Genomic DNA, 15,963 nt, shown 5'->3' with positions numbered 1-15,963 from the left:
GCCTCTGAGTAGCTGGCATTACAGGTGTGCCCCACCATGCCTGGCTAAATTTTGTATTTTTAGTAGAGAGGAGGTTTCACCATGTTGGTCAGGCTGGTCTCGAACTCCTGACCTTGTGATCCATCTGCCTCGGCCTCCCAGAGTACTGAGATTACAGGCATGAGCCACTGCACCCGGCCCTAGTATTCTTCTATATAAATACATCACATATCGGTGGGGTGCAGTGGCTCATGCCTGTAATCCCAGCACTTTGGGAGGCCGAGGCCAGTGGATCACCTGAGGTCGGGAGTTCGGGGCCAGCCTGACCAACATGGAGAAACCCTATCTCTACTAAAAATAAAAAATTAGCTTGGCGTGGCGGTGCATGCCTGTAATCCCAGCTACTCGGGAGGCTGAGGCAGGAGAATCGCTTGAACCCAGAAGGCAGGGGTTGCAGTGAGCCGAGATCGCACCATTGTACTCCAGCCTAGGCAAAAAGAGCAAAACTTTGTCTTAAAAAAAAAATACATCACATATCTTTTAAAAAACACAATTCTACTACTGATAAACATTTGTAATGATTTTAGTTTTTTTATTCCTTCAAACAGTGCTGGTACACATATAAGAGCTTCCCTGGGAATAAAATTGTTGGAACACAGGTTAACAACATTTTAAACTTTATCAAAGAATGCTGAATTTTTTCCAAAGTGATTATATTTACACTCCCCCCTGCAATGTATGTGCTTCAGTAAATATTTGGTATGGTCATGCCTTCTTAAAATTTTTTTATTTTAAAATCATTTTAGACATACAAAAAGTTACAAAAATAGTGCAAGGGATCTGAAAATGAAATTAAGAACATTTCAATTACAAGAATATAAAAAATAAAATACATAGGAATGCATTTGACAAAGTAGTACAAAGCTTATGCTCTGAAATAATGAAACACTGCTGAAAGAAATTAAAGAAGACCTAAATAAATGAAAAGACATTTATATTCATCACTTGGTGGATATTTGGGTTGTTTCTGCTTTTCGGCTATTATGGATAAATAAAATGTGGTATATACATACGGTGAAATAGTAACAATAAAAAGAAACAAAATATTGATGCATACTACAACATGTATGAAATTTGAAAATGTTATTCCAAGTGAAAGAAGCCAGTCACATAAGATTGCATCTTGTACAATTCCACTTACATGAAATGTTTAGAATAGCCAGTCTGTAGAGACACAAAGTAGACTGTGATTGTTTAGGGATGGCGGCAGTGAGGGAAGAATTGAGGGGTTAAATGTATGGAGTTTTCTTAGGAGGTGGCAAAAATGTTTTAAAATTGTGGTGACTGTTGTCCAACTCTGTGAATATATCCTAAAAGCTATTGAATTATATGTGAATACATACTTATATCACTAAAGCTGTTAGAATGTAGAGTCAAGATAGTTCTGAAGTAGAAAACACAGGAGAGGTTTGTCTCACTAGAGATTAAGAATTAGAGCTTTGTTAATAAGACAGTGGTTTGGGCATAGAGGTATAAGTTAGTAATTGTGTAATTACCAGAAAAAAAAAATCAAATAAGTGAATATATTGTAGTTAATGAGAACAACTTACCTAAGTATATTACAATTATCAGAGCAGGAAATCAATACCAGAATAATACTGTTACGAAAGATCTCATCAGTCTTTCTCTTACTGTCATTTTTCCTGTTCCAGGTTCCAATCCAGGATCACACATTGCATTCAGTTATGTCCTCTTCATCTCCTCCAATCTGTGACATTTCTTCAGTCTTTCCTGGCTTTTCATGACGTTAAATGAATACTAGTCAATTGTTTTGTGTAGGGAATATTTGAGTTTTCTCACAATTAAATTGAGGTTTTGAGTTTTTGGCAAGAAAACCACAAAAGTGATACTGTGTCCTCATTGCATCATGTCAGGGAGTACTTGAGGTTCATGTTTTATTATTGGTGATGTTAACCTTGATCACTTAATTAAGGTATGTCTGCCAGGTTTCTGCATTGTAAAGTTACTAGCTTCCTCTTTAGAATTGATTTAAAATCTTGTGGAAATATTTTAAGCTAGTGTAATATCCTGTTTTCGTCAAACTTTCAACCACTAATTTTTGCATCCATTAGTGGATCTTGCCTGCAATTTATTGTGGTATTTGGAAAATGATGATTTTCGGTTGTTTTTTCCCTACATTTACTGGTAGGAATTTGTTAATTAAATTCTGTAAGGAAAAGTTGTTTCTCCTCATTTATGTATGTATTTATAAATACAGTTCATCTTTATTTTATTCTATGGGTTATTTCCAACACTATGATGATGATTATTATTATTTTGCTCAAATTTTCCAGCATTGGCCATTGTAGGTTCCTTCAGGCAGGCTCTTGTGTTTTTTTAACATATTATCATCCATTTTCACATACCATTTTCTTACTTTCTGAAATCATAAGACATTCCAGGGTTACTTTTTATTTTTCTGCCTCAACATTGGGATTAACCTTTTTTCCAAGAAACCTGATTTCTTGTATTGAAGAATGGTATTTAAAAATCAAAATTTGAGCATTAAGTGTGCCCATTAGCTACTAAGATGTCACTGCGCATAGGCCCACTCAGCAGACAGAGCTAGGAAATTATATGTATGTATATTAACCCATGAATGCACACATGTACCTCTTCATTTCTGTATCTACCTATGTTTAAAAATGAGTTATTTGTAACTTTTTTCTCTGACAGGAAGAAGCCTAGTTCTCATTATCTACAATATATTCACTTATTTGATTTTTTTTCTGGTAATTACACAATTACTAACTTATACCTCTATGCCCAAACCACTGTCTTATTAACAAAGCTCTAATTCTTAATCTCTAGTGAGACAAACCTCTCCTGTGTTTTCTACTTCAGAACTATCTTGACTCTTTTTGGTCCTTTGCTCTGCAATATAAATTTTAAAAACAATTTTTCAAGTAAAAAAAAAAACTTGTTGGTCGAGGATCATGCCTCTTACCCCAGTGCTTTGAGAGGCCAAAGCTGGAGGATAAATTTGAAGATTTACTAATATTTTTAAGACGACCATATTCCCCCAAATTGGTCTACAGATTCAGTGTATCCCCTATGAAAATCCCACCTGGCTTCTTTGCAGAAATTTATAAGCTGATCCTAAAATTCATGTGGAAATGTAAGGGGCCCAGAATACCCAAAGCAATATTGAAAAACAATAAAGTTAGAGGACTCTCATTTCCCCATTTTAAGCTACAGTAGTAAACTATATAAGCTACTGTATTCAAGACAGTGTGGTGATGACAAAAGGAAAAACATAGATAAACAAGATGGTATTGAGATTCCAGAAATAAACCTATTTACAGTCAATTCAGTTTTGACCAGGGTGCCAGATGATTTAACAGAGAAAGAATAGTTTTGTCAACAAATGATGCTGGGACAACTGAATATCTACATGCAAAAGAGTGAAATTTGACCTCTACCTCATATACAAAAAAAATAACTCATAATGGATCAAAGACCTAATAAATGTAAGAGCTAAAACTACCAAATTCTTAGAAGAAACTGGGTATAAATGATTGTGACTGGCCAGGTGCAGTGGCTCATACCTGTAATCCCAGTGATGAGTGAAGAGTTTAGTGACTCTTTTTGGTCCTTTGCTCTGCAATATAAATTTTAAAAACAAATTTTCAAGTAAAAAAAAAAAACTTGTTGGTCGAGGATCATACCTGTTACCCCAGTGCTTTGAGAGGCCAAAGCTGGAGGATTGCCTGAGGCCAGGAGTTTGAGACCAGCATCTCTATCAAAAAAAAAAAAAAAAAAGAAAGAAAAGAAAAAAACTTAGCCAGGCATGGTGGCACATGCCTGCAGGCCCAGCTACCCAGGACACTGAGGCAGGAGGATAGCTTGAGCCCAGTAGCTCAAGGCCACAGTGAAGTGTAATCGCACTACTGCACACCAGCCTGGGTGATAGAACAAGACTCTGTCTCTTTAAATGTATGATGTAGCTCTATTTAGGTCATTTTTAACATCATTAATAGTGTCATCATTTTCTCCATAAAGGTGTTACATACCTTTTGTAAGATTTATTCCTAGATATATAATGTTTTTTGAACTTACCGTAAAAGTTTTCTTTTTTAATGCACTTCCTAACTACTGCTTGTGTACAGAAATGCAACTGATCTTTGTAAATTGATTTTGAATCCATCAACTAAATTTTTTTTTTTTTTAAGATGGGGTTTCACCACATTGGTCAGGCTGGTCCTGAACTCCTGACCTCAGGTGATCCGCCTGCCTCAGCCTCCCAAAGTGCTAGGATTACAGGCGTGAGCCACCGCGCCCAGCTCTAAATTCTTATTAATAGATTCATCCATATTTTGTTTTCTACACAGACATATTATTAGTAAACGTGATAGTTTTGTTTTTACTTGTTTTGCTTCTTTCTTGTTATGAGCAATAGATGATATATAGATAGATAGATAGATAGATATCAGGATATACAATTACACAATGTGAGTCAGGCTACATAATGTGCATAGAAAAGCACAGGAAAGAAAGCAGAAAAAATATAAGCAGTGAATTAAAATTCAATGGATAAACGTTTCCTTTTAAATGTATCTCTATACTTTCCAGTTTTTCCAAAATGAGTATCTATCACTTTCATTATGAGGAAAAAAAAAAAAAAACTTAAAAATAAAAGCGTCCAGGTGCAGTGGCTCACACACCTGTAATCCTAGCACTTTAGGAGGCAAAGGCAGGTGGATCACCTGGGGTCAGGAGTTTGAGACCAGCCTGGCCAACATGGTGAAACCCCATTACTACTAAAAATAAAAAAAAAATTACCCAGGTGTGGTGGCAGGTGCCTGTACTCAAGAGTTGGGGGCATGAGAATTACTTGAACTTGGGAGGCAGAGGTTGCAGTGAGCCCAGATCGTGCCATTGCACTCCAGCCTGAGCAACAAGAGCGCGACTCTATCTCAAATAAATAAATAAATAAAACAAGTCTAAAACACAATTTAAAAGTAAGGATGATCTACTAAAAATGCCCAATTAGAAATAAAACAAGTAGTTCTGATGTGCCTGCTCAGCACAGAGCCAGCAGCCTGTATAGTTACGGGCTAATATACCATGTCATATCCAAGAAAACAACCTCTTAGATTCCTGGTACTTTTTTTTTTTCCCAGTAAGGGAATGTATGGAATTGACCTGTCAAAGACATACGTTGTCTTTATACTTCATCTTACCCAAAAAGCCACAATCGATCTTGATTTCATTTATTTTGAAAGGCAGCAAAGTCTTAACTATCCATATGGTGTATTTTATCCTCTCTATGAATTATTTATGATCTTTTCTTTTTAGGATGCCTTAACTCACACTGCTTATTTCCTAAGGATAAACAGGAAATACAGACTAATTTACAACTGATACTACACTTCCCATTTTACAGATAAGGAAACAGACACTCTAGAGATTAAGTAGGTCCTTTCTCTAATGCCTCTACTGGCTTCCTCTGCCTACCCCATGGTACCTTGTCTCCATCATGACACTCATCAAAATTTTCTGTCTTCTCCATCATAAGCTTCATGAGATTTAGATCTTTGTCCTGTTCCCCTCTGTATCCCCAGGCCTAACACAGTACCTGGCATAACACATAGTAGATGATCAATAAATAGCTATAGAGTTTTTTCCTTTCTCTTTTTTTGAAACAGAGTCTTACTTTATTGCCTAGGCTGGAGTGCAGCGGTGTGATCTCTGCATACTACAATCTCTGCCTCCCAGGTTCAAGTGATTCTCCTGCCTCAGCCTTCTGAGTAGCTGGGACTACAGGTGTGCACCACCACACCTGCCTAATTTTTGTATTTTTTCTAGAGATGAGGTCTCACCGTGTTGCCCAGGCTGGTCTGGAACTCCTGGCCTCAAGTCATCTGCCCATTTTAGCCTCCCAAAGTGCTGGGATTACAGGCGTGAGCAACTGCACCCGGCCACAATCCAATTTCAAAAAAGTTACAGTACCTGCCAAATTAAATGTTTGATTGATTGCCTTTGGAAATATTCATAACAAAGTTTGACTACATTTGGGTTGGAATTGAAAACAATCGGTGAGTAAAGGCTCCTAATGAACAGTGTTTGAAAGCAAAATTACTGTTCAGTCCACCTTTTCTGGTATAAAGAATTTTTCATATGGTAAAACTTTTTTTTAATATCATTTAGGGCTGTAAGTATTATAGCATGTAGATGCTAATTGCATGTAGTTGTTCACTGAGCTGCATTTATACTAAAAAGATAGATAAAATTAAGTCAATATAAATCATAAAATTCTCTTCATTTAAAGGAAGATTTGCTCTCTTAATCAGTTATCTCAACAACAGCTTTGTATGCCTAGAACTGCTTTAGATGTGTGTAGAAATAATTTTATTATAGACAGATAATTATACAGCATTAAAGTTTCATAGTTTCTAACATTTTGAGAATAGAGCAATCATGACTAATTCAGTTTATTAAGTTGGTACATAAATCCAGCATTTATTGAGAACTGCCAGTGCTCTAGATACTGTGCAACACGGTCACTGTATAAAAATGAGTAAAACACCACCGTAAAAAGCTGACAGTCTAATGTGGTATCTTTGGACATTATATATATATATATGTTTATTTTCTTGTATATGGTTTGTTGCTAAATTTAGGATAAAGAAGGCTTATATTAATTTTGTCAAGAGCTGTAGCCTAAAGCTTAATTTTTTCCAGGTGGCCTGTTGAAGCCATTAGCAGCAGCACTTTATATGCAAATAGAATTTAATGAAGCAAAGGTCTTATACACTCAGCTGCTTTTATCTCATCCAGAATGTTCCCTGTATTTGTGTTAGGTATGGCAGGTGGCGGACACGTTACCAAGAAAAGAATATCTGATATTTCCTCCTCAAAACTGTGATGGGGAACATAAAAAAGAAAAAATACCTGCTCTGTAAATCTCTTCATACATATGATACCCAGTATCGGCTGACAGTGAACTCAAGTCTGTCTCCTCTGTGTGTATGTGTAAAAGTGTATTAAAAGATGAACTTTTTTCTTCTTGGCAGGTGTCCTTGTAGACTTGGGTCTGGAAGAAAACGGGACAGCCCACCAGAGAGCAGAAAAATATGTTGTTCGTCTAGACAATGAGATTCAAACCAAGTTTGAAGTTTTTATGAGGAGAGTGAAACAGAACCCGTACACGCTGTTTGTGCTAGTTCATGACAACTCCCATGTGGAACTAACAAGGTGATTGCTTCAGAGTGAGCAAACGCAGTCTCCCTTCCACAGCAGTAATTGTTACCTAATGAAATATGTTAAAGGTGTCTCAGTGTGGTGTGGTGGCTCATGCCTGTAATCCCAACACTTTGGGAGGCTGAGACGGGTGGATCACTTGAGGTCAGGACCTAGAGAACAGCCTGGCCAACATGGTAAAACCCCATCTCTACTAAAAATACAAAAATTAGCTGGGCCTGATAGCACGTGCCTGTAATCCCAGCTACTTGGGAGGCTGGGGCAGGAGAATCGCTTAAACCTGGGAGCCAGAGGCTGCAGTGAGCCAAGATCTTGCCATTGCACTCCAGCCTGACTGACAGAGCGAGACTTCATCTCAAAAAAAAAAAAAAAAAGTGTTAAAGGTGATTCCAAAGCCCAGGGGCCCTAACACTTGGCATCTTCTTACTGGTGACTTTTTCCTACCCTTTTCTTGCTTACTCAACTTTTCTCATTGATTTCATGCTGGTTTTATGTTAACTATATATATTAGTCCACTTTCATGCTGCTGATAAAGACATACCTGAGACTTGGCAATTTACAAAAGAAAAAGGTTTAATTGGACTCACAGTTCCACATCGCTAGGGAAGCCTCACAATCATGGCATAAGGCAAGGAGGATCGAGTCACATCTTACATGGATGGTGGCAGGCAAAGAGAACTTGTGCAGGGAAGCTCCCCCTGATAATACTATCAGATCTCATGAGACTTATATCACAAGAACAGTACAGGAAAGGCCTGCCCCCATAATTCAGTCACCTCCCACTGGGTCCCTCCCACGATACATAGGAATTATGGGAGTTACAAGATGAGATTTGGGTGAGGATACAGAGCCAAACCATATCTTTCCACCCTGGCCCCTCCCAAATCTTGTATCTCCACATTTCAAAACCAATCGTACCTTCCCAACAGTCCCCCAAAGTCTCAGCTCATTTCAGCACTAACCCAAAAGTCCAAGTCCAAAGTCTCATGAGACAATGCAAGTCCCTTTGTCCTATGAGCCTGTAAAATCGAAAGCAAGTTAGTTATTCCTAGATATAATGGGGGTACAGGCATTGGCTAAATACAGCCATTCTAAATGGGAGAAATTGGCTAAAACCAAGGGGCTACAGGCCCCAGTAGAAACTCAGGGTGGGGGGGTCCAACCCCACATTTCCCTTTCTCACTGCCCTAGCAGAGGTTCTCCATGAGGGCCCACCCCTGCAGCAAACTTTTGCTTGAGTATCCAGGTACCTCCATACATCTGAAGTCTAGGCGGAGGTTCCCAAACCTCAATTCTTGACTTCTATGCACCCACAGGCTCAACACCACATGAAAGCTGCCAAGGCTTGGGGCTTCCACCCTCTGAAGCAACAGCCCAAGCTGTACCTTGGCCCTTTTTATTTGCAGCTGAAGCAGCTGGGACACAGCTGGGCACCAAGTCCCTAGGCTGTACACAGCATGGGGACCCTGGGCCAGGCCCACAAAAGCATTTTTTCATCCTAGGCCTCCAGGCCTAGGATGGGAGGGGCTGCAATGAAGACCTCTGACATATCCTAGAGACATTTTCCCCATTGTCTTGGGGATTAACATTCGGTTCCTCGTTACTTATGCAAATTTCTGTAGCCAGCTTATGCAGGGAAACTCCCCCTTATAATACTATCATATCTCATGAGACTTACTGGCTATCCTGAGAACCGCATGGGAAAGACCTATCCCCACAATTCAGTCATCTCCCAGTGGTTCCCTTCCACAACACATGGGAATTATGGGAGCTACAAGATGAGACTGGTTGAGGTGGGGAACAGAGTCAAACCATATCACTACACTGTGGACAAATTTAGAGATTCCTTAAAAAAAATTCTGTTTTAAGAGCTTTGTGGAGCTCAGCTATGTCAGGAGGAAGGACAGCAATGAGGAGGTTAAGATGAATGAGCTCCTGAAAGGGAGATGTGCTTCCCTCTCTGCCTCCACCCCACTTTTCCTTTTTGCCTTCCTTCTCTTCCTTTTTTTTTTTTTTTTTTTGAGACAGAGTTTCACTCTTGTTACCCAGGCTGGAGTGCAATGGCATGATCTTGGCTCACCACAACCTCTACCTCCTGGGTTCAAGCAATTCTCCTGCCTCAGCCTCCCAAGTAGCTAGGACTACAGGCACACACCACCATGCCCAGCTAATTTTTGTATTTTTAGTAGAGATGGGGTTTCACCATGTTGACCAGGATGGTCTTGATCTCTTGACCTCGTGATCCACCTGCCTTGGCCTCCCAAAGTGCTGGGATTATAGGCATGAGCTACTGAGCCCAGCCTTTGCTTCTCTTCCTTTCTCTTCTACTATTTCTCCCCTTTCTTGCCTTTCTCTCTTCCCTCTTGCCTTTAAAAGCAGTAGAGATGCCACTTTAAAGACCTGAAACCTTCCCCAGGTTCCCAGTAGAATATCATATTTACTGAATGAACTTTTTTTTTTTTTTTTTTTTTGAGACAGAGTCTTGCTCTATCACCCATGCTGGAGTGCAGTGGCGCGATCTCAGCTCACTTCAACCTCTGCCTTGTGGATTCAAGCAATTCTCTGCCTCAGCCTTCTGAGTAGCTGGGATTACAGGTGCCTGCCACCATGCCACTAAAAATTAGCCCAGCTAGTTTTTGTATTTTTAGTAGAGACAGGGTTTCACCATCTTGACCAGGCTGGTCTTGAGCTCTTGACCTCATAATCCTTGGCCTCCCAAAGTGCTGGGATTAGAGGCATGAGCCACTGCACCCAGCCTGGATGAATTTATTAATGAAAAAGAAGTTGGCAGGGCACAGTGGCTCACACCTGTAATCCCAGCACTTTGAGAGGCCAAGGCAGGTGGATTACTTGAGGTCAGGAGTTCAAGACCGGCTAACATTGTGAAACCCCATCTCTACTAAAAATACAAAAAAATCAGCCAGGCATAGTGGCACATGCCTGTAATCCCAGATACTCAGGAGGCTGAAGCAGGAGAATCACTTGAACCCAGGAGGTGGAGGTTGTAGTGAGCAGAGATTCTGCCACTGCACTCCAGCCTGGGAGACTCCGTCTCAAAAAAAAAAAAAAAAAAAATCAATGTGGAGCCACTTTTGCTCCCAGATCAAATTATAGTAATTATCTAGTAGGGGGCATCTTTGTTCCTGTGGATTAAAAAGCAAATCCTTTTAAAAGGACAGGGTCGGGGTGGTGGCAAATAGTCATCAAGTATTACATATCATGGTTTGTCCTCACCATGTAGTGGGGAGAGAATTCAGGCATCATCAAGCCTTTATAGATTTTCTTTTCTCCAGGAGATGCTGAGGTTAGGAATGTGGAAGTTTTTGGTTTGTGATAGGGAAATGTCAGAATTGTACTTATTCAGAAGCCAGAAAGTGTTGGGTAATACTCCACAATCTGAAACCTAGAGCCATATGTAGCTATAAATAAGATCTTGTAGAACTTGTTAGATTTCAAAGAAGGGAGCGAAGGGAGAGAGAGCAGGAAAAAAAATTTTCCCCACATCTGTTCAGTTATTGGTAGTCTTCTATGAGCAGGAATAGCTCATTGACCCCATATACCTCATCTTTGAAAGTTTTGGGTGATATTCTGAGGATACATGTTGGACTTCTCTGTATTTAATTTTTTTGTTGCTTTTGGGGGTTCGGTTTGTTTTTTTTTTATTGAGACAGAGTCTTGCTGTGTTGCCCAGCTGGAGTACAGTGGTATGATTTCTGCTCACCATAAGCAACTCCTCCTCCTGATTCAAGCAATTCTCCTGCCTCAACCTCCCAAGTAGCTAGGATCACAGGCACACACCACCACACCTGGTTAATTTTTTTTTTTTTGTATTTTTTTTTTTTAGTAGAGACGGGGTTTCACCATGTTGGCCAGGCTGGTCTTGATCTCCTGACCTCAGGTGATCTGCCCACCTTGGCCTCCCAAAGTGCTGGGATTAAAAGCGTGAGCCACCATGCCCGGCCCAACTGCAGATTTAGATATCATTGCCCTAAATAACTGAGTTTGCACTTTGAGGTATATCAGGGATAAACTGAAAAGGAAAAAATATATATATATATTCCTGAAACTTGTCTGAAAAGAAGGAATGTAAATTTTTTTCCCTTCCACATCAAATTTTGGGTGTTTCTACTCTGCTCCCAATTGAAAGAGACAGAAAAGTAGAAACTAAAACATTATTTCAGCCAGGTGCAGTGGCTCATGCCTGTAATCCCAGCACTTTGGGAGACTATGGTGGGCAGATCACGAGGTCAGGAGATCAAGACCATTCTGGCTAACACAGTGAAACCCCATCTACTAAAGTGGCATATGCCTGTAGTCTCAGCTACTTGGGAGACTGAGACAGGAGAATCGCATGAACCTGGGAGGTGGAGGTTGCAGTCAACCAAGATCATGCCACTGCACTCCAGCCTGGGCCACAGAGTGAGACTCTGTCTCAAGAAAAAAAAAAAAATTATCTCCATGTTAGTGTCTGATCCTGCATCTAATTGATTAAATGAGGTATTAATATGACTTTCAATATTTCTACAGTGTCATTTCAGGCTCTTTGTCACATGGTGAACCCAGCCATGGACTAGCTGATAGAGTCATTAATTGCAGAGAAGTTCTGGAAGCTTTCAACCTCCTGGTGCTTCAGGTCAGCTCCTTCCCATACACTCTACAGACCCAACAGTCCCGCATTAGCTCTAACAATGAGGTTCACTGGATACAGTTGGATACCGGGGTGAGTCTCCTGCCTGCTTTCTGGTACACTGTCATGTTCTCAGTTCCCCAGGGGGTAGGACCTTGTAACAAAATGTGGTCATGGCTTAAGACTATATTCACAAGAATTCAAAATCTAACATAATGGTTTATGTAAGAGTTCAAAAATTTAACATAATTCTGTATCTTCTTAAAGTTCCATATATTCACAATTATTACAAGACTAAAGGCTAGTAAATAGTGTCCTATATAAATTTGATTAGGTGGTTCTTTTCCTAGGTATCATGCAGATACAAAATTATCCATCCTATATAGTTTTCGAAAAAGTAGAGTTGATGTTATCTGAGACCATCATCAATATCCTGGATTTCCTTTGTGCCTATAATATGATTAATTTCACCCTGAGACCTGAAATTTTATTGTCCTCTTGGATGACCTCTTTGTCATGTTTTAGTCTGATGAGCTGTATCACTGTTAATTACTCACTTGCTCCTCTAGCAACTATGTTTTGGTTTAAATCAGTTTTCATAGTCTTCTGTATGAAATGGGATGATGACACTGTTACTTTAAATTACTCCATAAGCACTGAATGCATTGAGACTACCCATCTCAACACTGGATATATCCAGGGCTTTATAGTTTTTACTCCAATCTCTAATATTGAAAAATATTTTCTATGACCTACAAACTGCTAAATATACTATCAAAGAGAAGAAATATGAGTTTCATTAAAATAATAAAAATTAGGCCAGGCACGTTGTCTCACGCTTGTAATCCCAGCACTTTGGGAGACCAAGGCGGGTGGATCATGAGGTCAGGAGTTCGAGACCAGCCTTGCCAACACAGTGAAACTGTTTCCATCTCTACTAAAAATACAAAAATTAGCTGGGCATGGTGGCAGGCACCTGTAATCCCAGCTACTCAAGAGGCTGAGGCAGGAGAATTGCTTGAACCCAGGAAATGGAGGTTGCAGTGAGCCAAGATCATGCCACTGCACTCCAGCATGGGTAACAGAATTAGATTCCATCTCAATAAATAAATGAATAAATAAATAAGTAAGCCATTAAGCAATGGATCCTTCATTTGAAAATATTGAACACTGGATATTTTAAAATAAACATGTTTAAGTAAAAAACACCAAAAATGTCTTATATAAAACTAACATTTATCAACCCAGTGCCTTTCATTCTGTCATGAAGTAGTTAAGTTTTCTCTGACTTTGCACTCTTGTCTTTGAGCATTGGACTGTTCCTTGCAGGCAGCCAGCTCAGGTCCTTAAAGCTTACTGTCTTCAGCAGACACTGCCTAATGAGAACTAACTCAGTATGTTCTCTATCACTAGAGATTACTTTGAGCTTTTGCTTTCTTGGTATCTGCGCCATGCCAGCTCCAGTCATTCATTGGGCAGTTGAGTTAGGAGTGAGATAACAGAACTACTGGAGTTCCTTTGCCTCCAAACTACAAGGTGGACCTGTGGGCTGCCCAAGCAGCTGCTAGGTTGCTCTAACAAAGAATGGGATTACCAAGAGAATGAATGGAAAGAATAATTCTTTTTTTAATTAATTTTTTTTTGAGATGGAGTCTCGCTCTGTTGCCCAGGCTGGAGTGCAGTGGCACTATCTCAGCTCACAACAACCTCCGCCTCCCAGGTTCAAGTGATTATCCTGCCTCAGCTTCCTGAGTAGCTGGGATTACAGTCATGTGCCACCATGCCTGGCTATTTTTTTATGTTTTTAGTAGAGATGGGGTTTCACTGTGTTGGCCAGGATGGCCTCGATCTCTTGACCTTGTGATCTGCCTGCCTTGGCCTCTTGAAGTGCTGGGATTAGAGGTATGAGCCACCATGACTGGCCCAATTTTTGTATTTTGTTAGTAGAGACAGGGTTTCACCATGTTGGCCAGACTGGTCTTGAACTCCCAACCTCAGATTATCTACTCACCTTGGCCTCTCAAAGTGCTGGGATTACAGGAGTGAGCCACCATGCCCGGCCAAGATTAATTCTTTTATTAATCTCACAGATAGTTTTCCTATTATACATTAAATTTCAATATATTATTGGGGTGAAGAGAGAACTATCCTAATTCAGTCTTTTTCAAAAGGGATCACACCCCAGTGATAGGAAGAAGGACCAATAGCCTCTACCCTTTATTTTCTCCTACCATGAAATAGAGAAACAGGTTTAAAATAATTTTCCTTAAAAGTCATTTTAGCTGTGCACATTGGCTCATGCCTGTAATCCCAGCACTTCGGGAGGCCAAGGCGGGTGGATCACTTGAGCCCAGGAGTTCAAGACCAGCCTGGGGAACATGGTGAAACCCCATCTTTACAAGAAATACAAAAGTTATTCAGGCATAGTGGCATGCACCTGTAGTCCCAGCTACTTGGGAGGTGGAGGCAGAAGAATGGCTTGAACCCAGGAGGTGGAGGTTGCAATGAGCCAGGATCATGCCATTGCACTGCAGCCTGGGAGACAAGAGTGAGACTTTGTCTCAAAAAACAAACAAACAAAAGTTAGCTGGGTGTGGTGGCGGGTTCCTGTAATCCCAGCTTCTCAGGAGGCTAAGGCTGGAGAATTGCTTGGACCCAGGAAGTGGAGGTGGCAGTGAGCCGAGATTGCACCACTGCACTCCAGCCTAGGTGACAGAACAAGACTCCATCTCAAAAAATAAAAAAATAATAATAATAAATAAGAGAGGAGGGGGTTCTTATCTTAGACATATCTAGTAATGTACTTCTGGATTAAAGATATGATACCAGGTATTTATTCAAAAAAATTGAGAGGTGGAAAGTTATTATACTCTTCTTCAATTTAAAGTTTAAAGAAATCATCCCTGAAATTGAGATCAACATAGAATAAAGGGAAAAAAAAACATTTAATTTAATTTACAACAACGTTATACATGTAAGGGAGAAGCTCCTGATGATTAGCCTCCTTTAGTTATTTTGAAGTGAGTATCCCAGGAGGAATAATTGGAAAAAAGCTAATTAATTTAATTCAAAAAATATGATTGAGCACACTTGTGGACTTGTACTGAATCTTTCAAAGAACACACAGGAAACTGGTAGTTTAGGCTGAGCACGGTGGCTCACACCTATAATCCCAACACTTTAGGAGGCTGAGCCAGGCAGATCATTTGAGGTCAGGAGTTAGAGACCAGCCTGACCAACAATGGTGAAACCTCATCTCTACTAGAAATACAAAACTTAGCCAAATGTGGTAGTGGGCACCTGTAATCTCAGTTTCTTGGGAGGCTGAGGCAGGAGAATCCCTTGAAGCTGGGAGGCGGAGGTTGCAATGAGCCGAGATTGCACCACTGCACTCCAGCATGGGTGACAGAGTGAGACTCTCAAAAAAAAAAAAAAGAAAAGAAAAAGAAAACTGATGGTTTAGAAGAGAACAAAGTACACATCTAAGTCACTATTACCCAGAGGAGAATAAGACAAGTTCAAAAAATCAAAACGCTCCAGGGGTTGAAGTGAGGGAGGAGTCACATTCATTTGAGAGGTCCAGGGGAGGCCCTGTGGGAAAGAGACCACAGAGGATGGCCCTGAAAAGACAGAAAGGACTGGGCAGGGGGATGGGGGCAGGAGGAGGCGCTCCTGGCAGCAGACAGTGTGGGCAGGGGACACAGAGGACAGACACTGTGGGCATTTTTCAGAGGATGCCTCATAGGACACAAAAGAAGTCTGAAAATATACACATGGAGCTGTGAGTGCCAAATTAGCAAAGTTTACACTTATTACACAGGCATTAAGGATTTTTTAGCAAGGGTATACATATATATAGCATTATTAGAATTTATCTATTTCTTGTTTATATTAACAATGTAAATGTACAGGTTGATGAATTTTCACAAACTAAACACACCTGTGGGACCAGCACTCAGATCAATAAACAGAATATTACCACCACCCTGGAAGTCCTGTGTCCCTTCTAGGCACCCCCACTAAAGGGTAACAGTATTCTGGACTCCTTTACCACAGATTTGTTTTGCTCAGTATGGAGCTTATATAAATGGAAA

At 40.1% G+C, this 15,963-nt stretch overlaps 1 protein-coding gene across 8 annotated transcripts in view; it reads left to right on the top strand.

Moving 5' to 3' along the window:
- Positions 1 to 15,963, top strand: part of GREB1L (GREB1 like retinoic acid receptor coactivator) — a 307,520-nt gene that overhangs the window by 241,329 nt on the left and 50,228 nt on the right. For all 8 annotated transcript variants that reach the window (XM_064379355.1, XM_012445023.2, XM_064379354.1 and 5 more), the window contains 2 exons: positions 7,056 to 7,236; positions 11,770 to 11,962. In XM_064379355.1, the coding sequence (XP_064235425.1) occupies positions 7,056 to 7,236; positions 11,770 to 11,962 (374 nt within the window). The remainder of the gene's footprint in view (positions 1 to 7,055; positions 7,237 to 11,769; positions 11,963 to 15,963) is intronic.

Source organism: Aotus nancymaae, unplaced genomic scaffold, assembly GCF_030222135.1.
Source record: "Aotus nancymaae isolate 86718 unplaced genomic scaffold, 86718_ANA_hifiasm-v0.15.2.pri h1tg000020l, whole genome shotgun sequence".
In the NCBI taxonomy this organism is placed as follows: Eukaryota; Metazoa; Chordata; class Mammalia; order Primates; family Aotidae; genus Aotus; species Aotus nancymaae.
This window is presented reverse-complemented; position numbering and strand designations above follow the sequence as displayed.